Source organism: Varanus komodoensis, unplaced genomic scaffold (genome assembly GCF_004798865.1).
Source record: "Varanus komodoensis strain SLA01 unplaced genomic scaffold, ASM479886v1 scaffold15, whole genome shotgun sequence".
In the NCBI taxonomy this organism is placed as follows: domain Eukaryota; kingdom Metazoa; phylum Chordata; class Lepidosauria; order Squamata; family Varanidae; genus Varanus; species Varanus komodoensis.
The window spans coordinates 7,067,521-7,090,708 of NW_025335440.1; the positions used below are offsets into that span (position 1 = coordinate 7,067,521).

The 23,188-nt window shown below is 44.3% G+C and overlaps 1 protein-coding gene across 3 annotated transcripts; it reads left to right on the forward strand.

The window, feature by feature from the left end:
- Positions 1-1,433: 1,433 nt before the first annotated feature.
- Positions 1,434-22,733, forward strand: LOC123020784 (meiosis-specific coiled-coil domain-containing protein MEIOC-like). 3 transcript variants are annotated; one of them, XM_044424958.1, is made up of 8 exons: positions 1,434-1,523; positions 6,725-6,856; positions 8,642-8,808; positions 9,606-9,707; positions 11,171-12,890; positions 14,267-14,401; positions 15,980-16,160; positions 17,195-22,733. In XM_044424958.1, the coding sequence occupies exons 1-8, from the start codon at positions 1,461-1,463 to the stop codon at positions 17,449-17,451; spliced, it is 2,757 nt and encodes a 918-aa protein (XP_044280893.1). In that variant the 5' UTR covers positions 1,434-1,460; the 3' UTR covers positions 17,452-22,733. The 3 variants fall into 3 exon arrangements, with proteins under 3 accessions (XP_044280893.1, XP_044280894.1, XP_044280895.1); XM_044424960.1 differs by lacking the exon at positions 1,434-1,523 and adding an exon at positions 1,740-1,975; XM_044424959.1 differs by lacking the exon at positions 9,606-9,707.
- The last annotated feature ends 455 nt before the right edge of the window (positions 22,734-23,188 follow it).

The window sequence follows — 23,188 nt, forward strand, 5'->3', positions numbered from 1 at the left end:
TTTATACCCTAGGTAACAAATTAGGTACCTAATACACATCTAATGCATCGATACATCAACGGATGCACCCCTCCCGTGCTGGAGAAAGAGTCCTTTCTTCTGTCAAGGACCAGACATTTCCCATGCCTATTTCTTACCTGCTCGAGATTCACACAGGCTTGCCATGTTCTTACTCCCTGCACATTTGCGACTTTCATGGCGGCTGCAACCCGTTTCCACTGACCCTTTGATTACCATATTCGAGGTCAGGCTAGCGTGTCAGCTGTGGGTTACACAAAGTATAGTTTGTTCTTATCCCCCCCTCCCTTCTGGGGCAGGATAACTGTGGTGTTTTTACTGTGTGGCCTTCCTCTGGCCAACTACTTTTGGGGCCTTTCTCTGGCCAATTACTCTTGGGGTGTTTTGGGGTGCTGCAATTGGTAACAATAGGGAAGAAATGGAGGTAGTGGCAGATTTTATTTTCCTGGGCTCCAAGATCACCACAGACAGGGACTGCAGCCAAGAAATTAAACGGCACTTGCTCCTGGGGAGGAAAGCGATGGCAAATCTGGACAGCATACTAAAAAGCAGAGACATCACCCTGCCGACAAAAGTGCGTATAGTCAAGGCTATGGTTTTTCCCAGTTGCAATATATGGCTGTGAAAGCTGGACCATAAGGAAGGCTGAGCGCTGAAGGACTGAGGCCTTGAAATTGTGGTGCTGGAGGAGACTCTGCAAGTCCCTTGGACCGCAAGGCGACCAAACCGGTCAGTCCTGGAGGAGATCAACCCCGACTTTAGAAGGCCAGATACTGAAGGTGAGGCTCAAATGCTTTAGCCACCTAATGAGAAGGAAGGACTCCCTGGAGAAGAGCCTGACGGCAAAGGAAGACGGGGACGGCAGAGGATGAGGTGGCTGGATGGGGTCACTGAAGCAGTTGGAGGGAGCTTGGGTGGACTCCAGGGGATGGTGGAGGACAGGGGGGCCTGGAGGAGTGTTGTCCGTGGGGTGGCAATGGGTCGGCACGACTTCGCGACTAGCAACAAACATATATATTCATTATGTTCCAGTTACTTGCTAGAGGGTCATTTCTAGTCGAAGAAGGGGTGCCTGAACCCGTTTGTTTTCCTCATCCCTCCTCGCGCTTTTCCTTTAGTGCCGTGTCCATCCCGCCCGCTTTCTCGCTCACGGCGTCTCCAGGGAAGCCGCTGAAGGGGCGGGGCACCTACTGTGAGCGGCGCTCCCCGCGCGCGCGCGCGCCCGCCCGCCAACGGTCGCTTCGGCCGCGGGAGAGCGCGCGCCTAAGGGCGTCACGGCGCGGCGGAGAGCGCGCGCCTCGCCAGGCTTCCCGCGGCCCACTCCCCCGCGCGTCTTTTTCTGTTCTGCGGCTGCGCGAGCCGGTGACGTCAGGGGCGGGCCCGCCTCGTCACGCCGCCGTGCCCCGGCGCCGAGGCGGGAACCGCAGGGAGGCGCGGCCAAGATGGTGGCGGACGGCGCTCGCGCCCTGGCGGCCCCCTTCCCGGGCGCGCCCCCGCGGCCAGAGGTGAGGCGTTGCGGGGGGGCCGCGGCGGCGGCGGCGGCGGGTCGGGGCGGCCGCCCCCCGCTTTTTCTGACGGTGGGGAGGTCGGAGGCCCCCCGCCGGGCTAGGCCGGCGCCTTCCGCTGCTGCCCCCCGGCTGACGGGGAAGGCCCCGCGCCCTCGATCCTCCCCTGCAGGACCGGTGCGCCAGTCGGAGCCCTAAGCGGGCCCCGTGCGGCCCGTCCTTTCTTTGCTTGTAGCGATATGCCGTTTTCCCAGGGCGGCCTGCCTACGCCTCTTGCTGCTCCTCTTATTTATCTTCACAACAACCCCGTGAGGTAGCCTAGACAGGCCTAATCCCCCCTGCCTTTCCATGTTGTTTGCTTCAATTCCAAGAGGTCGGCTGGGCCCAAAGTCACTGCCTGGCCCAGAGTCATTCTCCTCGTCGCCATCTTCTGTTCACAACAGTCTTGTGAGGTAGGCTGACCAAGATCCCCTGCCCGGCCCAAAGTCACTGAGGGAGCTTTATGGGAACTGCTTCTCCGAAATTCTTGTCCAAGGGCAGAGTTCTGCAGCTCCAGAGTCATTCTCCATGGTGTGTCAACTAATGCAAGTCACTTCTAAATACTCCTGCTTCCTAGGAATGTGGGAAGCCACCTTACACTGAATTAGATTCCTGATTCATCTAGCTCAGTGCTCTCTGCACTAACTGGGAGCAGTTCTCCAAGGCATCCCCAGAATCCTGCCTGGATTGTTTTCACCACCAGAAGAATTAGTGTAGAATTGCCATGCTTAATTCACTTGTGTTCTGTGTGGTAACATCATTCATTTGCAGCCCTTCCTTTTTTCCTTCTGTGCTACTTCTATCCATTTTGTTACTGCAGAAAGACTGAATATTTTGAGAAGGGTGGAAGATTAGTGCCATCTCTGCAGGCATAGATGATGTCAAGCACTGCTTAACAATCTTAGCACTAGTGTTAAGTTTAACTTAGTGTTAAGTTTTGGTTGTTTGTTTGTTCTAAGTGCAGCATTGATGTTGGTGTTAGCATATCAGGTAGGTGTAGCTATTGCACACTTTCTATAACTTTTATAGTATGTATAGCTTTTTAACTTACAATTTTATTAAATCTTAACATGTGAGTGAAATACTGATTTAGTGAAAGTGTTATAGTGCTAGAGCAGTATAAACCTGTTAAAAACCCACCCCTTTGTTTTGGCCATTCTAGCAATATGCCTCTTTCCATAAATGATTCTAATCTCTACTTCTGATGTAACACAAAATGTTTTTTTCAGCATGTCATGGATAGTAATAGGCAGTCATGCTTAAATGAATAAGCATGTCACTCTAAAATGTTTTGCTTTTTAAAAGCATTGCTTGCTTCCCCCCCCCCCCGTCCCCGTCCCCGTCCCCGTCCCCTTTAGTTGGCCACTGGGGTGAATTGTGCCTTCCTACCCAGAGAAGCTGTGTTGCATCCACTGATGTGGATGGAAGGTAGTTAGATGAACATACAGGAAAAGTTCAATAGTCGGTCATGGTTCTGTTTGCAGCTTACAGCAGAAGAACACGGATGTATTCGCAGCAGGAGCCACCCATTTGAAAGCGACCCTGGCAGTGCAAGGCATTGAATCAAGGGACTGTGTGCCTTTCCCCCAGGAATTAGCAGTGCTTCTCCAGTAGCAACTACTCCCCAAGTTAGAAGAAATAATTCGAGTGTTGGGGGGGATGAGGGCATAATCCTATGATCCAATGTCCCTCTTTCAGTGCTCAGACTTTGAAAGCTGAGGCCCCAGCCATTTGCAGCTGGTACAGAAAGAACTGGCTGGCTGACACCACACCCCCAGGTTACATTTCGGCCTTGAAAGAAAGAAAAACAGGTGTGCTTGAGAAGGCTGGGGCCATGGGTTACACCTGTTTCCAATCAGTGCCCAGGGCCATCCCTCCCCCTTGCTGGCCAGACATCTGGATGGCCAAAATTATCTGCTTAGATAAAATGAAATATGCAAGGTACAGCAGAGATCGAGCACTGCAGTGCCTTACACTTTGCATTGGACATTTGCAAATTTCTTGGTTTGGAGGCTTATAAGCGTCTGCCTTGAAGATGATTGGACTGTGTCCAAAGGTGCCTAAGACCTCTTTGGCCTTTTCTGCTGTTGCAACACAACACTTCTGGAATCTGTTCAAATCTTTCAGCATAACATTCATGGTTTCCACAGCAACTTGCTTCCTTGGATTGTTCTAGCCCTGCAGGTAGCCACTTGCCTGAAGCTGCAACAGAATGCGTACATCACTGGGATGTAAGCCCCATTGAGTACTATGGGACCTAGTTACAAGTAAACAACTGGAGGATTGTGCTGCAGGTAATTCCATGCAAATGGCTTGCCAGGCACATTGCTGAAGATACCTGTTGTATGTTAGCTGCATGTATGTGAGCAGGTTGGTGAACATTTGCAGACCAGCAAATCTTTCAGTATTTGCAAGGTGATTTCTCCCTAATTATACAAAATTCAAGAGAGTTTGGAGAATCAGAAATCTCGTTGTTCTTTTGTTGGAGGCTTTTAATCAAGCGTGCTGTTTTGAGTAAAGAATTTTCTGGGAATGTTCTGCTTTGTTATATAGTTGATTAAATATTGCTGCTGTTTTTGATTGTATTACATCTTGGACTTAAGTGTCAAGAATAGCATTCTGTTTACTCCTAATTATAAAAATTCTGATAAGTGAAGGAAGAAAGTTTGTTGGAGTTATGTTGGACTACAGTTCCCATTATACTTCTGCATGCTGTGGTGTTCCAGTGACATCAGGTGTTGGCTGAGGATGATTGTAAAGGAAGGTCAGAAATGGCAGCTCAGTGTTTCTTGTTTTCTAGCAAAGGCAGGCAGGTCATTGGCAGGTTGAAATAATGCGCCATGGGAGACTTAATGCTCTAGATTTGTTTAAGTAAGAATTGTCTCTTTGGTGAATACATTGCACCTTTCAAGTATGATCAGGCTTTCAGTAGGTTCTGAAAATTAAAAGTGATTAAAAGCCTTATGCATGCTTCGTAACTTTCTTTGTCTTGGGACTTTGCTTTTGTGCATAGACGCAACCTTGAATTTACCTTGTTTGTTTATCCTGCTGCTCCAGTGGGTTGGGAAGGGCATCATAACCTGGCAACAGTTTCTGTATTTGAGTGGTAATGGAGTGGTCATGTGTAAGCGTCCTGTAGCAGCGGCCTTGAGGGCAGTTGGTTGTGTTGCCATAGAGCAGCGTATAGGCAGCTACACTGAACTTGTTGGAAGAGCAGAATGTATACAGAGATGGTGCCTTTTGCTCCCTGTGGCTTGTGTTCATGAGGACGTGTGCATACAGAAAGCAAATGTAACTCCAGGTCTCCAGGTTTGTTTGAAGATTTAATGGCAGGAAGAGGGGACAGAATTTCCAATTGGGCAGCTCTTCTTGTTTGAATCAGGGGAGGGGAATGAGTTGTGAAATGTGTAGAGTGACTTCTGTGTGTTGTATTTAAAGCAGACAAATTCACTGGAATGTTAGAATAAATTTTTCACTTGCCGTTTGCATGCTAGTTCTTGAAGAGCAGGGGGAGGGCACCCTGAAAGTTAAAAAAGATTAGCTGTACAAGAGATTAGATGAAGAGAGCAAAGTTAACTGGAGACTAAAATAGTCTTTGCATATTGATATTTCCCAGAAGACGTTGAACCAAACCTTTTTCTGGAAAATTTTCCAGTGTCTTCAATAGATTTGCATCTGATCTGATTTTTATTTGAGTTTGATTTAATAAATAAACAAAACTAAAATACTTCAAACAACTAAAAAGTACACGCTGTTATTCTGCATGTTGTACAGTATCTCAAAGGTTTATAGGTAGCCAGGTGTGTGGTACTGTGTGGAGAGCTGCATGCGGGTAGTGGATCTGGGCCAGTCCAGAGGCAAGGCATGGCAGGACAGGACAGGACTGCATTACCAGACACATGGCTCAGGTATTGAACGGAAGAGAAGAGTTCTAGGAACTCTAGATGGAGGAGGAAGTCTGAGGAAAAGCAGGGCATGTAAGGAAGAAAATTTAAGGAAGAGGGACTAGGAAAATACTACGAGGCCTGATATGAAGAACAGTCTGAGCTTTACAGGAAAAGACATGGCAGCAGAAAGACAAGGGGATCATGATGTAATGAATATGAAGTTCAGACAAAGACGGCACTGCCTTATTCTGAAGCAAGGCATTTTAAGCTTTGTGATGTAACTGATTTCAAGAAAATATACCGTGAGCCAGAGCCTCAGGGCCTGCTCAGAAGCTGCATTTAGCTTCTTTCAGCCGCATTTTCTTAGTACTGGTGTCCTTGTCTGACCAGAGTGATCTGTGAATTGGTAGGCCTTGGTTTTCTGCTGCAGTAAGTTCTGCAATCTGAAAGAAATTATCTAGGGGATGATGGTAAGAGGACCTACTGCAGCTGAGATCTGTTAACTACTGGCCTATGTGAGAATGAGCAAGTACGGAAAATGATGCAGTTGCTCAAAACAAACTGTAGAGAAGAGGTAACGTGTTTGCAGCATGTATGTATAAAGTACACATCTTGAACTTTTGATATAGAAAAAGGACAGCAGAGGGTTAAGTGAGGAAGTTAAGGGGCAGAACTTTGAAGAAAGTAGCAAGAAGAAGAAGAAATAAACTTCTCTGCTGGAGAAGACTGTTGACAAGAATGAAGCTGAACTTTTTAGTGATAAACCAGCAATATTGCATTTTTCTGCTGGGAAAATGAAAATACCTGTGTTGTTTCCCTTGCAGAGCAAAAAGGGGCTGAAGGGTCAGTGTTTAGAAGGAAAAACAATACAGGGGGATGTAAGAAAGCTACAGTCTTCTGCTTTAGTTTGCAGCCCCTGTAGATCCATGTCATATATGTGTAAGAGAGAGGGAGATAGCTGATGATTCTTCAGTACTGCGTTTGACACACTATTTAAGCCGTATATTGAGTAGCATGTTCTTGTTTTTGCTGGGCAACCTTTCTTACGGTTTGGGTTGCAAAGTTCTAGAAGAAGCCAATGCCAGTGTGTGCTAAGCACAACTTAATCCAGTTAGTGTAAAGAACCAGATTCAGTGTTACTTTCTTCTCATTCTACTCTGTACTCCTTGCATCAGAATACTGGCCTACATGCCAATTAACTACTAGTCCTAAATAGTTTTATGAAGTGTTTGGTAAGCGACTGTTTACTAAAATGTTGAATTATCTTCAAAATAGGTGAAACCTGTTGTTGCAACTTCCAACCTCTGTTTGTTTGGAAAAGTTAGTCATTTTGGAAACAACAGTTCGTGCGCTGAAAGCGGGACCATGGTTAAACAAAGTGCCACGTTCAGTTGTTACAAGCCACAGGTGAGTCCATAGCTGCAGGATTCATTGAGCAATCATTTTCCTCTTAGCAAACACAGCTTGGAGGTGAAACAAGCCTCCCAAATATAAGGTCATAGTATCTGCATTCTCAGGGAGTGACCTAGTTGTGAAAGTGTATGTTTGTAAATTTCTCTGTGTGTGTATTTTTAAAAAGCCACATCAGCCTGCAAGGACCTGTGAAGGGGAGGCTAGACTGGGAGCGGTGCATGCTCTTGGGGAAACTCCTTGCCCTGAATATGCAGGCCTGTTCCCAAGAGGGGATAGAAAAGCTGTAAACAAACATTCCAGGAGGAGAGAAAGGCAGCACGGAATCTTGCTGCTTTTCTCTGTTTCCAGAACGCCTCTGCCTTTCACATTTGAGGACCGCAGCTAAGGCTGTTTGGAGGAGAGGGAAGCAAAATGGCGCCCCCCACTTGTGCCAGGGTGTCCAGAGCATGGAACAGGCCACCCGTCTTGGAGCAGCGGGATGCACGGCAATTTTTTGCTGCAGTCGGCACATTCCACTTGTCTATTCTTAGTCTGACTCAAACGCATATGCAAATATTACGTAAATATTACTTGAGTCCATCAAATGCATGAAGGATAAATTCAAGCTCCTAATCGCCAACTGGGAAGTTAGTGTAGCAGGTCTGCGGTGGTCTTGATCATCTGCAAAGAGCGCGAAGGGACAATCCTTTCCCAGCAGTGTGCTGGTTCTGTTGGCACGAGCCTCGCTCTACTTCCTTTGTGGCTGTGGTCGTCTTTTAGGACTTGTTCTTTCAGCCTTTTGGTGGCTCTGTGTGCTGGATTGCCCAGTCACTTGTTGCTGGCAGCCTGCTGAGGCGGCTGTGGGGATCAGCGCTGATCACCTACTTCTGATGCCACTTCAAAGGCTGCCAGGTGTGCATTCAATGACAGCGTAGGTCTTCCTGAAAGGTGAGCGGTTTGTGATAAGCAGTGACTCCCCTGATAAGGCAAACCCGCGCATGGCATAGCAGCCCAGTGTATGTGCTCCTGCACCACACTTTGTGAGGTACCACAACACCGCACCAGAAAGAAGAGGCTTGTTTAGTTTCTTTTTTAACAGCAAAAGACGCGGCAGCAAAATTTCATGTCTTGGCTGATTGTGTTGGTAAGAATAGTAGGGGTCCATTTTACTTGATGGGCTACTGTAATTCCTAATCCTGGAATAACAGTCCAGAAGCACAGGCACGATCTTGTGCCTGCTAGGTCTGTCCAGCTGGCCACTGGAACAGGCCGAGCCCCAGCTCCAGCCTGTGGAAGCCCCGCTTGAACCAGGGTTCGAAGTCCAGGTTCGGAGCACTCCCCTTCCACCCTAGCATGCTTCTTTTCACTCTGGCTACAGCTCTGGAGGTGGAAGACTAGCTTCAGAACTGGCACTCAGGAAGGGGGCTGGAGCAAGGCGCTGCCAAATTAGGGGGGATCCTGGTGGTGCCTCAGCCGCCTCTCCGTGCAGGCTGGGAAGAAAGATTTGGCAACTGGCCACCGCAGCCTCACTGAAGGGCGAGGGAAGCATGCAGGCAGGAATTGCCACTGGACCCCTTGCGCCTTCTGTAGAAGGCCTGTTGTCTTCCCGGCCGCTGCATCAGATCCCGCTGTCAGGCTGCACACTGGCACTTCCTCAGTGAGCGCCATGAGACAGGTAGCTATTTCAGTATGATTTCTCTGCCTGGAGTGCCAAATGTGTCTCTCTCTTTTGGAGAGGCAGTGCTGTATTGGGAGGTGTGTGAAATAATTGGTTTCTAAATCTCTCTAATTTCAACTCAGGTAAATTGCACTAAGCAAGAAATGGACACACAGTTGTTCTCCCCGTTGTTTGGCGGGATAACCAATACGCCGCCCACCGTGGAGTCTCCCCAGTTGTACAGTAGCTGGTCAACGTGTGGAGATGATATTGCTGCTGTTACTTCGTCACACAATTGCACAGATGTGAGGTACAAACGTCCTCTTACATTTACTAGAAATTTTTCTGAATGGGAGAGTGGAAGCTGGGGGTTGAATATATCTTTCCAAACACTGATTTAAACTAGCAGTTCTGTTCCTTAACATTTCATACTTAAGGTCAGAATTCTGTCCATGCTACATCAGGGGGAAAAAATCCTACAATTCTCAGCATTCCCTGGTCAGTGTTAATCAGGGCTGCATGAGAATAACTCATAGAGAAAGTGCATTTGTTCTGCAGTATTATTCTCCATGCAACATTCTACCAGGCTTCTCGAACAGAGGTACTTTCGTTATGGGTAATTTTCACACAGACCTGTTTAACACAATAACTCCTGTTTTTTTGGCACCGGGGGTGTAAGAAGGGGCAAAGCACAGCAGTGCTTCCCTTTCAGGCTGGGAGATGTGCAGGGGCCGTTATGCAAGCTTTCTCATCTTCAGCACATGTGTGATCGGAATGACCGCTGTGTCTCTTTTCCCTCAATTCTTTGTTCAGGTCTTTAGCTCATCTTGCTTTATGTTTCTACTAGGCTGCCTCTTTCAAAGGCTGAGCTTAACAATTTGAAATACCGTTAAGAATGATAGTTGTGAAAAAAAATCTAAAGACGTTTTACGTAGGATGGCATACTATAAATCTTCAAATTTTAAAAAAATACCATTCTTCGCATTCCTCAGCCAGCCATGCTCTTTGGGGAATTCTGGCAACTGCAGGATCTTTTTCTGTTGAAATGTGGAGAGGATTGAATCCCTGGTGGGTTCTTTCTTTTAGTTCCTTGCTCTCTGTTTTCAGGACACAGTTAAATCTGTCTTATTCAGGCAGAGGCCCTGATATGCTTGGCTTAGTGCCAAGCATCCTTGAGGAGCCAAACAAGCAGGAAACTGTTACAGACTGGTAAGTTGATGCTCAGTGTTTATATCAATACTTTAAAGTATCATAATCACCAAGCTGGTTGCCTCCTTTATCTCCACAAACATTCAGGTCCCATGCATATTTGCACTGGGATGTCCTCAGTTCGGAGCGACTTACTTCCATGTAAATGTGCACATGATGGCTGCTGGATTGGTGGCTTCTAATGCAGCCCAAACTGGCTTAAGGATGGAATCAGGTTGAACAGGTCGTCTTTCTGGCTGTGGCAGAGTGCAAAACAGTGGCTGTTTACCATCCCCACCAGCAGATGGCCTTTAAAATGTTGGTGGACCTTTGTAGGAGTATGACTACACTAACAAACAGGAGTACATGCTGATCATGCGCTGGCTAAAATCTTAGGTGTATCGCTTGTAAACAGTTTTTCAGTGTTGACATACGGTTAGGATTTATGGGGTCCATTCATAGGACTTCCAGCTCATCAGCCCAGTGTAGTGACACACTGTTCTTAATAGAATATTTACTAGGAAGACTGTCCTGCAAAATGGCATAATCAGTTTTTCCTTTTTAATTTTTTATTTAAACTACTAACTACAACAATACAAATATTAAAATACTTCATAAAGAATAAAAAAGAGCAGCACAAGATAGAAAAAGAAAAGAACTAGTGTACCCCTTCACTGGGATCGTGGCTACATCGATTTATTTCCTCATTCCCTTCTTCCTTACTAGTTCTAAATTTCCGCTTTTTCTGAAGAACCCTCTTTGGTCCAGAGTCGCACTGAATCATCCGAAGGTTTAATACCCTTCAATTTTTCCTTTCAGATCGGCTTTCAGCATCACTTAGGATGGGTTCATAGCATGAGGAAAGTAGCACACCCAACTTTCCAGGAAAGGCACATGTATACATATCTCTAGGATGCTAACAAATTCTAAAGACAGAAACACACCTGTGTGTCATGGGTGGATGCTACCCATGGGTAATTTCCCTCACTGGCATACTGCCACCAAAGATGGACCGAATAGATTTCCTCAGTAGTGTATCTGAGCTAATTACGTCCTCCTTTTGATAAGTATACGTTCTCCTTTAAATCTGCCTTTCTCTTTTACTATCTTGTCCTGTTTAACAATAAAGGATAGCTACATCAACAGACACAACTATTAAACTAGGACCCCACCCCTCTTTCTTCTCCGTAGGGCAGGTTCTGTTCTTTCTGTACAATAAAATAGCATCCCTATTAGCAACAGAGTTGAGAATAGACAGCATATTTTGAACTTATTTTAAAAAAATGTTCATGAAAAGTCTCAGTTTCAGTCTCTGACATCTCCTGTTTAAGAAAATATTCAGTAGTGCTGGAAAAATCCTGTTACATATCAGGGTAAATGATAGTGTGTGAGATAAAAAAAATTATCTGAGGCAGTACAAAGCAAGTTGATAGGTGGTGGTGTAAAAATATGTTTAACACTAAAACATGTATTACTTGTTACAGGGATTCTTTGTCAAGATTGTTTCCACCAGTGTGGTCATCAGACTTTGAACACAATAGCAGTTTCTCAGGGCTTTTTCCTACAACAGCTTTGGAAAATGACCACCTTACCAATCCCAGTGAACAAAACTTGGAAGAGTCATCGTCTGTAGAGCTATTAAAGAAAGAACTTGAAGATTTCCATGTGACCAGATCCTGGCTTGTACCTTCTGATGCCTGCCCTCAATCACCTGAGAAGACTTTGACGAATGCTAAACCGGAAAACAAGGCTTTTAAGAATAATGGAATCAGTCCGCTAGGCTGCTTCAAATACGTATGCAATTATGACCGGAAAGGATTAAATAATGGCAGCGGGAGCACTTCTTCCTCTCAGAGTAGAAAAAGCAACTGTTCTGATGCTTACAGAGGATGTCAGAGAGCTGACAAAGCAAGAGGCGTGCTTGGGGAGGATGATACAGAACAATCCAGCGAGTATTTCCTTTCTCCTGAACTAAAACATGGGAGCATGGGACCCACCAATCCAGGTGGAACATGGGACCCACCAATCCAGGAAAAGAACCTGTATTCTACAGGCTACGTGGGTTTTACTGCTGTTCGCGACTTGCCGCCATTTAGTTACCAATATCCTTACTTTCTTGGTCCATCTCCTACCAGCTTTCCCGAAGGAAAGGCTGCCACACAAAACAGCAGCCATCGCACTGGTGCTGAGATGACTTTGGGCAGTGCCGAGTGTAAGATCCCCGTGCACCCTCCGAAAAGCTGCTATAATCACTTGCCTCTAAAACCAGCTCCTCAGAATACAAATTCATCTTACAATGGGTATACATGGCTGGATTCAAAAATGATAAGACCCATACCCACAACATATGTCAGTTACGGGAAGCAAAAGCGCCCTGTAATGACTTCAGGGTTTGCAATTAAGTCGAGTAGATATTCCACTGATCGGTCTGTTACCCAGCCTTCCTATTCACAGGTGTCACCAGAGTTGTCCTCAATAAAAGATGGGAAGTTGCAGACATTTGCTAACATTCCCAATGGCTCAGGGTTTTCCAGTTGCACAGAAAATCAGGAGCAGCATAACCCTATTGCACAGAATGATTCTCTAGCTACTACAGAGGGCTACTATGATAAAATATCTATTAACTCTTCTAGCTGCTTATCACAGCAGCATTGTATACATGAGTCTACAGAATACCACAAATTTCAGAATAAGCAAAACCGATATACCACCGATGACAGAGCAGGGCAGAATGAGAGAAGACGTAAAAATAATTGGATTGCACACACAGGTTATGTGGGTGCAGAGCGAGCACAACTTGATGTGTCAAGAAGAAAACAAGAACGAAATGGTGCTGCCTTGTCTGATTTCATCAGTCCTTCTTACCTGCCTCTTTTCCCATTAGTGTCTGGATATAAACACCTGCCTAATTTTCCTCCGTTTAATCCCCCTCCATATTCGTCACCAACTAATGTTGCATTCCCTCCATTGCCATTTTCATTGTCTGAACTCGTGGACCTTCTTCATTATGATGACTTTCCCCAATTAAGCCCTTTCATTAATGAACTCTTCTGTGGAGATATGGCTACACCATACCTTGCCTTTCCACCACCGCTTAATCACTACAGACCTCCAAAGAATCGCAGTGGTCCTGCAAATGAGCTTCATTGTCATCTGGAAGAGTGTTATGAACAGTGGAGAGCACTTGAGAGGGAAAGGAAAAAGGTACATAAGCGAGTAAATGGTAAACATAAACCTTAGAGGAGTAGGATAGCAAGGCATTTTGTGTATTTGGCTTGGTTAAGCCTTATGTAAAAACTAGGACATTTCCTAACTGGTACATAAGACATGTAAATTCTACACCCAAAGTAAATTAAGTTGATCAAACCACAGAACTACCATGATTTCATAGGATATTTACTTTGCTCATTTCACATTTAATGGTTTGAAGAATTTAGAAGTGGTTCTGTGTGATGATAGAGAAATGACTACAGGAAAGGGTACAGTTGCACTATGGATCACAGAATGCCTGGCTACCAAATAGAAGTCTGCTCTGCAGGCGTCTTTAGTGCCTTTGAACATGGAGGCTCCGCTCCACCTGGCAAAAACCGTTCAGGAATTCATGTGTCACATTGAACTCTGTGCAATGTTCCATCTAGAATAGGATCCGCGCAGATCAAGGTGGATGGGAAGCATGCCTGCCTCCTTAGTCCACTTGTGCTTATGTAGCTGTGCTGCGCAGCGGTAGACAGCGGCATCAACTGTCCCCAAATTTTCTCCCAAAATTGCATTAGATCTGCTGCTTGGGGGAGGGGGCTCCGTTCCCAGATTCCAGGTAGAATGGGGAAAGAAACAAAGGTGGGAGCAGGATCGAAATTGCCCACGTTCATGACAGAAAATGTTTAAAATCCAAAGCGTGTTCACAGATCATGAGGTCTGTTTGTCTGTCTGTCTTTGTTTTTGTCAGTTATTTTATTTTATTTATTTAAGACATTTGTAACCTGTCCTTTGCCCAAGCCTCAGGATGGCTAAAAAAAAAATCAGTCCATAATCTAAAACACAATTAAAACATTCAGTAAAAGCAATATTACAAACAACAATAACAATTGAAAATAAAGAGAGAAAGGAAGAATAAGAAAGAACAAGAAAATGCAACTGTATAAGATATAATTAATTTGTTAAAATTATTAATTTAGTTATTAAAATGATGGGTAAATAAAAACATCTTCACTTGGCGCCAAAAGAATAGAGAGTTGGCACCAGGCATATTCCATAGTCTGGGTGCCACTGCAGAGAGGGCCCTCCTCCGAGTAGATACCCTCTGTACCTCCTTCAGGGAGGGTTCCTGGAGCAAGGCCTCCCCCACTGATCTTAAGGGGCATGAGGACATGTAGATGTTCCTCCAGGTAGCTTGGTCCCAAGCCATTTAGTAGGCTTTTACGGAGTGACAGTATACGGTATCTGGGGTGCTTTTTATGCACAATTAACAGTGTAATATATAATCACTTTACCTAAGATAAAAAAGAAGACCTCCCCCCAGAGTAGTGGAGGGGAAGAGAAAAAGCAACATATTCTGGTAAGACACCTTGCTTTCTTTTCAGACAGAGGCTGACCTAGCAAGGAACTTCCCTGGAAAGAGGGTATCCAGCTCAAATAACACTCCATTTTCCCGGCTTCCTGCTAAACCTTCCCGGGTGGATCGTCTGATTGTGGACCAGTTCCGAGAACAGGCCAGAGTAGGTGCCTTTAAGGTTGAGGTAACACCGTGGCAGTCGCCCAGGCCAGTGCAAAAGATGTGCTCCACGAAGGGGAAGAGAAAAACTGGCGTGAGGGGGCGTGGTGGGGTTGATCTGTGGAGGGGGCATGTGAGTAATGGCATGTGGAGCAGGGGCACATCTTTTAGTCCCACTCCTAACAGCGAGTGCCGCCCCTCTTCTCCACACACGCTTGCACGGCTTGGGCTGGAATGTGTCGGTTGCCAGTAGACTAGTATCCGGGGAGCTGTCTCGAGTGATGAAAGCGCTGCGTGACATTGTGGGGTGTTGTGAGTGCCCCCCCGGGCAAGTGTGCCTCAGATCTTCCCTGATGAGTTCACCCGGTCTGAGCCAGAGCTGTCCAGGTGGGCGGTTTTGCATCCCTTGGGCCGTGCAGACTCCTTGGTGAAGGCGAGCCAGGCTCAGCTTGGAAGCACTTTGAGCAGGTCGCCCTGTTTCTTGGAGGGTCCCGGCTTTGTTGCCGACCGTCTGGCTTCTCCTTTAGCCACCTCTGCTCCTGTTCTGAGCAGGTCGAGTTCCAGCCCAGCCTTCCAGAATGGCACTGCCAGGGATGGGATGGCTGAGCGGCAGGGGGCATCGGGATGCTGCTGGCTTAGCTCCAGGAAGTACTGACCTAAAGGGGCTGGGGTGGGCAGCATTTAGCTCTCGCCCTTAGCTAATCCTCTGCGCAGTGTCCGGGAGAGGGAAAGTGTGTGTGAAGTGTGCTCTGTGGGGAGTTGAGATGCCTGTGTGTTCAGGGTGCTTTGCGGGGAGTTGAGATGCCTGTGTGTTCAGGGTGCTTTGCGGGGAGTTGAGATGCCTGTGTGTTCAGGGTGCTTTGAGGGGAGTTCAGATGCCGGTGGCCAGGTGCCCCTTCTGTTTACATAAATCGCATATCTAGATATCCAGGAGGTGGCCTTTCCTCCTATGTGCCTGTTCTCACTAGCTGTCGGTGAAGCGCGTTGTTTGGAGTACTGTTTTCATGGCAATCCAGATTGCCTGTCTTGAATGGTGGAGCGTGGCCATGTAGAAGAAGCGTGCCATGTACCAACCCCGAGGTGGGCCTTTGTGAGCCACTGAGGTTGCATTTGGAAGGGTCAGCTGTGCTGTGAGCTGTTTAAGGCACAGCAGGGGCAGAACTGGAATATTTTAATTGGATGCAAATAAAGAACGCGGGCTGTTCCGCACATATTGGGGCAAGGCCACATACGATGAGCCAGACTAGTGCCTTGAATTCTGATTTCTGAGTGAGAACTGATTTGTGTTCCTTGCTGCTCGCGCTCCTGCAGCTGCCCTGTTGTTTCATCTCTCCCGTGCTGCAGTGGGGAGCAGCTTTTTCCTGGGCAGCTGAATGGCCTGTAACTGCTTCTTCTCCCGACCTCAGCTGAGCAGGTGCTGAACGGAACAAGGGCTTTGACCAGCAGGCTCACTGCTGCCTTGAGTTCTGTCTGGAAGCGCTGGTGCCCTCCACTAGCTGTGCCTCGTCGTGAGGAGAGTGTGGCTGACTGATTCTGCTTCCGAGACTAGAAACCCCAGTGAGGCCTTGTCATACTCTTTTAGGTACGCACCTTAATTGGGAAGATGGAGCGCCTCGCTGGTATTCCCGTCCACAGTAACATATCCACCACTCTGGGGCATCATTTGGAAGCCATCCGTGTTACCCAAGCAAGGCGCAAGGATGAGATTGTTAATGCTGTTAATCCTCAGAGACAAGGAATGCCTCATTACAGTAATGAAAAAGGCAAGTGGTTTCTGTGTGGTTAGTGCAAAACCTTGCAGTTCTTATTATCAAGGAAAAGTCTTAATCATACAGATTTTAGCTGAGTGGGCCAGTAGCTAAGAGACAAAACAAAATTACTTTTGTTTTATCGTAAGACCATCCCGAGATTATTTGGTCGTGGACTTACAAAAGTTTTAAATAAATGAACTCTTTGTTTTCCAGTAGTGCCTGCAGGGAGCATCTAATGAAGGAAAGGGCTGCTGCTTCTCGCACTGAGACAACCCCAGCTCAGCTGTCTGTGCTTTCCTTCAGTACTTAAGAATCAATGTCAATATATACATACTACCCATTTAATTGGAAGCTCCTTTCTTATCACTTAAATGGCTAATCAACCATTGCAGCCTCTTTTCAAACCAATCTTATCAAGCCCTAAAGCTGGAATTTTGTAGCCATAAATATATAATAATCGGGTCGCCTCTGCTCCTTGTCCAACACATTTGCAGCACTGAATCCAGTGCTGCTGCTGTTTGAGTGAATCCTTGTCCTAGTCAAATGCAGATAACGGCTGCAGTTCAATACAAGTTGTAGGCCGGGTAATTAGGCAGTAATAGATATTCCTTCTCTTGGTGTGGAGTTTAATTCAGTGTAAGGAAGGAGGTGGAAGTGTGGGCACCGAATCGCCATAGAGGTTGAGCCAAAGTACTGCTTTTGTAACGAGAGCCAGCCATCTTTATTAGTGTTTGGAAACCTGTGATGCGAAGAATTGTCGACCGGTTTCTGCAGAACTTGGCTTGATTTTACAAGCAGTGTTGTGATGCCTCTTTTTCAGGGCTGCCTCCCACAGAGACCTCAATCTAAACCCCGTGCCATAAGGTGCATGAAAACAGGAGTAGACCACAAATGCATCTACTTAATGCCGACTGAGAAGGGGCTTAGGAAAGTCAGGAAAAGCCAAAAGGAAAAACGTGTATTTTAGAAGTGAAATAGGCGCACTTTTAAGCCTGCTTCTTTAGGCACGCCCTTGTTAAAATAACTGTATATTGGTTTTATTGCAGCGGTCCTTGCCCTGGCTTCGGCCATTAAAAATCTGGCTTTCTTCACACGCAAAGCGCGCACGGCTCTCTGGTGCGCTCTTCAGATGACTCTGCCAAAAACCTCAGCGAGCCCTCTAGTAAAAAAGGAAGAAGTGGAGCGAGCGTTGCAGGAGCTCTGTCCCGCAGATGGCGGCTTGCAGATGAAGATCCTCATGGGAAACAAGGAGAAAGAGGACAGGAGAGAGAAGCCCGAAGAGTCCCAGCAGGTCGTCAAGTGAGCGCATCCACGTCAGTCTCATAGCGGTGCAGGGAGTATGCTGGCCTTTCAGCAGGTCCAGACGAGCCGTACTGCACTCACTCACTGTGTGTTTCTGTAATAGTATTGCACCGGTCTTAACATTGGTGGTATGTCTGTTGTGTGAAGCAAAAAGGGTCAGCTAAGTAGAGACAAGCAGTAGTAGTTCATCTTCTCACTGGTGCGAAGCTGGTGGCTCAAGCCTTTAATTGGGAAACTAGCAAATGGCCAAGATCATTCTGGTGTTTTACAGTTTATCACATTTTTGCAGTGACACATAGTTATTCATTCATCTTTTTGTAATGTTACTGTTAAGTGCCAAAGTGATTGCTAAAAGCTATGTTTGTTTTTTTTAACTGATAACGATTAATGCCCATTTCCGTTGTGGAATTGTCAAGAGTTGTAGTTCATGAAATTAGAATATGAAGATGTGTTGCCGCTTAAGCCTTGAGCTGGACTAATCTAAACTTCTTCAGATTCCACAGTTACAGTAATATAACAGGAGCTGTCAGTATTGAAAGAAAAGGAAAAACAGTTCTAAATATGGTGCATCAAATATTTAATTATGGTGTGAGCATTAACCGGGGAGGTTAAATTGTTTAGAATTAGAAACTGAATACTTGCCTTAATGGCTTAAAACTACTATTTAACCTGGTTTGCACTTAATGAAAAAATATGGATATTAATGATTTATTTATTTTAATGGTTAATATATTATGTTTATCTTATTTTAATGTACACTTTGATTCCTCATCAGACCTAATCATCAGGCTTAATGTATGCTCAGGGTCTGTATGTGTATGTATATATATAATATCTATAAATATACACACTATATTATGTTTGTAGAGATCAGATGTTTGTAGAAATAGTTGCATAAAACTAACTCTGTACTAGGTTACCAAAGCTGGCTGATTTATTTTTAGCATGAGGAAATTTTGTATGGTCAAACACCGTTATTAAACGTCATGCAGTGTCTTGGACAATCAGATAGGCTATGTGGTAATGTGAATGTACAAGATGAGAATTCTACCAGGTTGTGCCCCGGTCCAAAATTTTCACTTAGTTCCCCTTGATTTTGCTTCTTTAAACTACAGATTTTCCCCTTCACTGTTAGCATTTGGGACAGCTTCGTGAAAATGGTGATGGAATTTGGGGTATATGGACACACGGCTGTCCCTGACATAGCCATGATTTTATAGGGAGAGTCTAGTTCATAGGGATGTTTACATGTTCTCCTGTGCATGAAAGGAATCTCTGGATTGGGGCTTTAACATTTGGTTCTTATCACTAATGAGTATTAACATTTTAATGATCTTATAAAATGTGAGATTACCTCTGTGAAGTGAGTGATAACTAATGTGTTTGTGTTTTATATGTTAGTAAAGAACTGCAGGGAGCAGTTCTCTTAATTCTTGGAATGGTGTCGAAATGTGAGGGATTACTGGAAGGAAAATAATTCAAAGGATTGGAACTGAGTTCACTTGTTTAGTAACATGTTAATTGGCTACTGCTCTGGGAAGCATAATTAAGTGATTCATATATGGACTTAATATCCCATTATTGTGTCAGTTTGTGAATGTTTAGAGTAATGTGGTGTGTGCCACAGAAAGTTGCCAGTATCTCACAACTCTCCCTCCAGTTTTAAGTAGAAAGGAATAATTGAAAGGAAAATATAACTATTTTCAGCATCTGTTTCAGCTTGGATGTTAGTGTGGAAGAAATTAGTGTCTATTTTGCACTAATTTTCATGAGGTCAAATAGACTTCTGGAGTTTGAACTAGTTTACAGTATGAGGAATTAATTGGATTTAACTCCTAGTAGTATAACTGTGCTAGCAATTGTAAGATGATAGTGTGTTCTTTCTGTTTATAAAATCATAGTACTTCTCCAGGACTGTGGTGTAGTAATGAGTGTCTTAAGTGCACTGAGTCCATAAGTTGTGAGAATTGTTAAACCATGATTATAATTGGTTGTTATAGGTAATGTGCCTTTTAAAAGTCTTGAAGGAAGGATAAATATAGCAGTGTGCTCAAATTCTGTTGCAACTGAGCAATGCATTGAAAGGGATTTATAGTAAGCTGCATTTGATAGCTACAGCACTGGATTCCCTAGCTTCAGAATACGTGAATGCCTCAACTTTCCTAGCATTCTTTGGAGAATGGCAGTATCTTATGCCCACCAAAAGATGAGTTTCCCTTTTATGCATGCTAATAAAACTCATCTTTGGGAATAAAAAGCAAATAACTTACCTTCTTCTTTTTCAGATGTTTTCCTAACAGTATGAAAACTGGCTTTTCTGTGCCTTTGGCTCATGTACACATAGGACATCTAGCAATTAGGACTTAATTTAGGCAGGATACAGTCAATCACATGAAGATACATATTGCTTTTAGACCCGATCAAATTCCCTAGAGTTAAGCCTGGACTATACAGTATTTTCTGAATGAAGATGTTTTGTCATTAATAACCCTCTGTCCCCACCCTCCACACTCCTATGCAGGTGCTGAGTTGTCCATCAACATCTTGCCCATTTTCAAAGTAGCTGCTCATTATCCAATCAGAAGTGGTATTCTTTATTAGCACTGCTTTTATTTTAGAAAAATATTTAATCCTTTGGTTTTAGCTCAGCTTGTTGGAAGGTGTTTTCACATCAACCTAAACTGGCCTCGTTATTGAAAATGATACGGCTCTTTTCCCTCTGATTATGTCTGAAGCATGTACTGTTGCTTCAAATTGTCCACCGCGATGTCCCAGGTGTTGTTTAGTTCTTATTGAACTTGCTCTGCGAGCGTACCTGATGTTTTAAATTAGGCAGCATAGATATGCAAAGTTTAGACATAAAATCTAAAATGGTTTGGGGAGATTTGTTGTGATTGTGTGCATATGTGCGTGTGCGGTGGAAAGTTCTTACGATCCTTAGCGCTTTTGTTTTCTTAATGTGCAAGACCTGTGATGTTGGAAGCTCTGGTGGCAGAAGTAGCCAAGACTGACAATGAGGAACGCAAAACATGGGTTGAATCTGCTTTTGGGTTCTTCTTAGGGAGTTTGCTTAGGTAGTTTATGTTACCTGCTTGACCATTGCAAAATGTAGCCCTTAGGATGGACTTCCACACGGGGCTTGGTACATAACGACTTAAATCCAGTGGAGTGGAGGGCTCCCACTTTTGCAAAGCATGTGCAGGAGGGTGGAAGGGGCCGAAGAGGGAATTGTCAAAAAGAAAAGTACCTTCCCTCCTTGACTCGAGAGTAGAGAGATTGATCCCTTAATGGGATTCCACGCACAGATTTCTTGGTCGAGCCTTACCTCGCTGCTAAAATGTAATTCAGCAGATGTCCGCAGCTGCAGAGCTCATCCTGCAAGGGCCGCAGCCCACGGAGCTGCCTAGGCTTGTGTACGGCCAGAACAGTTGTGCCTCTCTGGCCTTCAGGCAGCAGGATCCTCAATGCTGCATTATAATGCGGCTTTTGGAACTTGGGTTTCAGCAGTTCTTTGCTGTGTGCCATTAGGAATTTCTGATTTCAGTAAAACCTGATGAGGCACATGGAATATTTCACGTCTTTCTCTGGACTTTGAACTATAATCTTGAGAAACGGACAAAACTAGTGGTTTCATTAACTGGTATTTGCATTTAAATGTGACAAGTTAGTCATGATTAACTTGTTCTACTGATTTCAGTGTGTTTTGTGTAAGCGTGACTTAGTCTGGGTCCAACCCAATGGCTTTTATTGCCTTTGATCTTGGCTACCTTTATATATTTGGTGAAGCATTCGGTTCTCACTGAATGTCTTGTACTACAAATTCCAGGAAGAGAACTGTGTATATAAACCCTGTTAAAATGAGGTAAATAGATAGACTCTGTCCATTTTAAAGTCTTACATTCTATTTCGGCAGCCTAAAAAGTGTTTGAGAATTCGGCATTGTAGCATGTATATTTTCATTTTTATTTGTCTGTGTGGAGACCCAGCTCAAAATAGTTCCTTACATGGTTTTATGGCTCTTAATCACCAGCACACAAACTTTTGGTCGAACTTTATATGAAATTATGAAAATGGAATTATGCCTTTACAACAGATTTTCATAGCATCTTGCAACTTGCTTTGAAAGATAGTTTTGTTCTTTCTTCCATTTTCAAAAATGTGCATATTTTTGTTGAATTTAGTATTACAGTTTATGATGCAAAGGAATGTTAAGTTACTTATTCAACTTCTAGTTGAATGAAGAAGCTTTTAACAAAAAGCTGTTGCGATTCAGTTGTCTTGGATATCTTGCTAGATGGACTTTAATAATTGTATTTGATGGCAAAATTGGTAACAAAAATAAAAGAAATGTAGGCTAGATGTTACCTTGAAACAAATCCTTATAGAAAGTCCCTGTGTCATAGGATTCCGTTTTTAGTTGTGCATGAAATAGATCAATTGATTTCAGTAGGTCTACTCTAAGTATAACTAAATCTGGAAATGACCTATATCTGCCAAATAAGGCAACTGGGAAGAAAAGTTTGCTTTTTATTTTTATTATAGATAATATGAAGATAAACAATATCTATTTTAATATACGGTTTATAGGATAATATCTTGTGTATCTTTAGCCAATCTTGTTGAAAAGTAAAAATGTGTACACTTGTAATAACATGGACTGTAACGCCTATTACACGTTGATTTAGTAGATTGAACAGAACCGTGTTTACAGAGAGGTCAAGTTTCTCTAAGGAGACATGATGGGTCAATTCTGGTGCTGATTCATTGTATCTGGGAATAACTGTGGAATCTGGAAGCTACAAAAAATTCATTTCTACCTCTCCTGTAACTTTCTAGATAATAATGATCAAGTTTCTGGTTCATTTTGCTGCTGGGCCCTCCTTTAATATTAAGAGAATCAGGATGCCGTTTATCCAGGACTAGAGCATCTGTTGTGTGAAGTTCTTTAACACACATGTGCTTATAGATTACATTAAGAAAACCATACAGCAACAGACACAAAACGTCGTCATGTCATGAAAAAAGGTTTATTTAGATGTACGGTGAGTGTTCTTGCTATCAAAATCTATCAAAATCGTGGTGAGTGAAATGTTCTTGCAATGTTTTTTCTATGTCATGGAGGGTTTCCCCCTCTAAATTGGTATGAGCCTGATTTTCACTAGTAATTCAGTTCTTATCTGTCAATTATCAGCTGCTGTTTCTCATGTACTTTTTTTTCTTTTTTGGAATATTTGTTATGTGTGCTGGCTAACACTTAAAACAATTAAAGTATTGAATACCTAACTTGCTGTGGTTATGTGATTTCTAGAAATTAAGGAGGTTACATGATCAATCAGAAAAAAAGAGAAACCAGAGTAGGAACGGCCCTTATTCTCCCGCACATGCTTACTCAGAATTCTGGCCCAGCGTTCTCTGGTATGGACTTTCAGTCCCCTTGACTTCTCTACATTTCGCTGTCTTACAACCTGGAACGGAAACGGATTGAATTGGCATTGTTACCACTTGATCTCCCCAAGATACTCAGTGCTGTGAAAACGCAAACTATCTTTATTGTAACACAAAAGCAAAATTGGCGCTTCCGGGTTGCATACATATCCATCCCTTTTGCTCCAACATGCCTAAAACACACTGCCTGCAGAAGTCAAATACTGTGAGTCGTTGAATGTGTGCCATGAGCATATCAAAGCAGACCACTTCATGATGACTAAGGAGCTGTCAAATGAACTCCGGGATAAAGT

Excerpts from the sequence above, each read along its gene's own strand:
- LOC123020784 (XM_044424958.1), top strand. The coding sequence starts at position 1,461 with ATGGTGGCGGACGGCGCTCGCGCCCTGGCGGCCCCCTTCCCGGGCGCG. Across the intron at positions 1,524-6,724 it reads GCGCGCCCCCGCGGCCAGAG|GTGAAACCTGTTGTTGCAAC; the intron begins GTGAGGCGTTGC and ends TCTTCAAAATAG. Across the intron at positions 8,809-9,605 it reads CACAATTGCACAGATGTGAG|GACACAGTTAAATCTGTCTT; the intron begins GTACAAACGTCC and ends CTCTGTTTTCAG.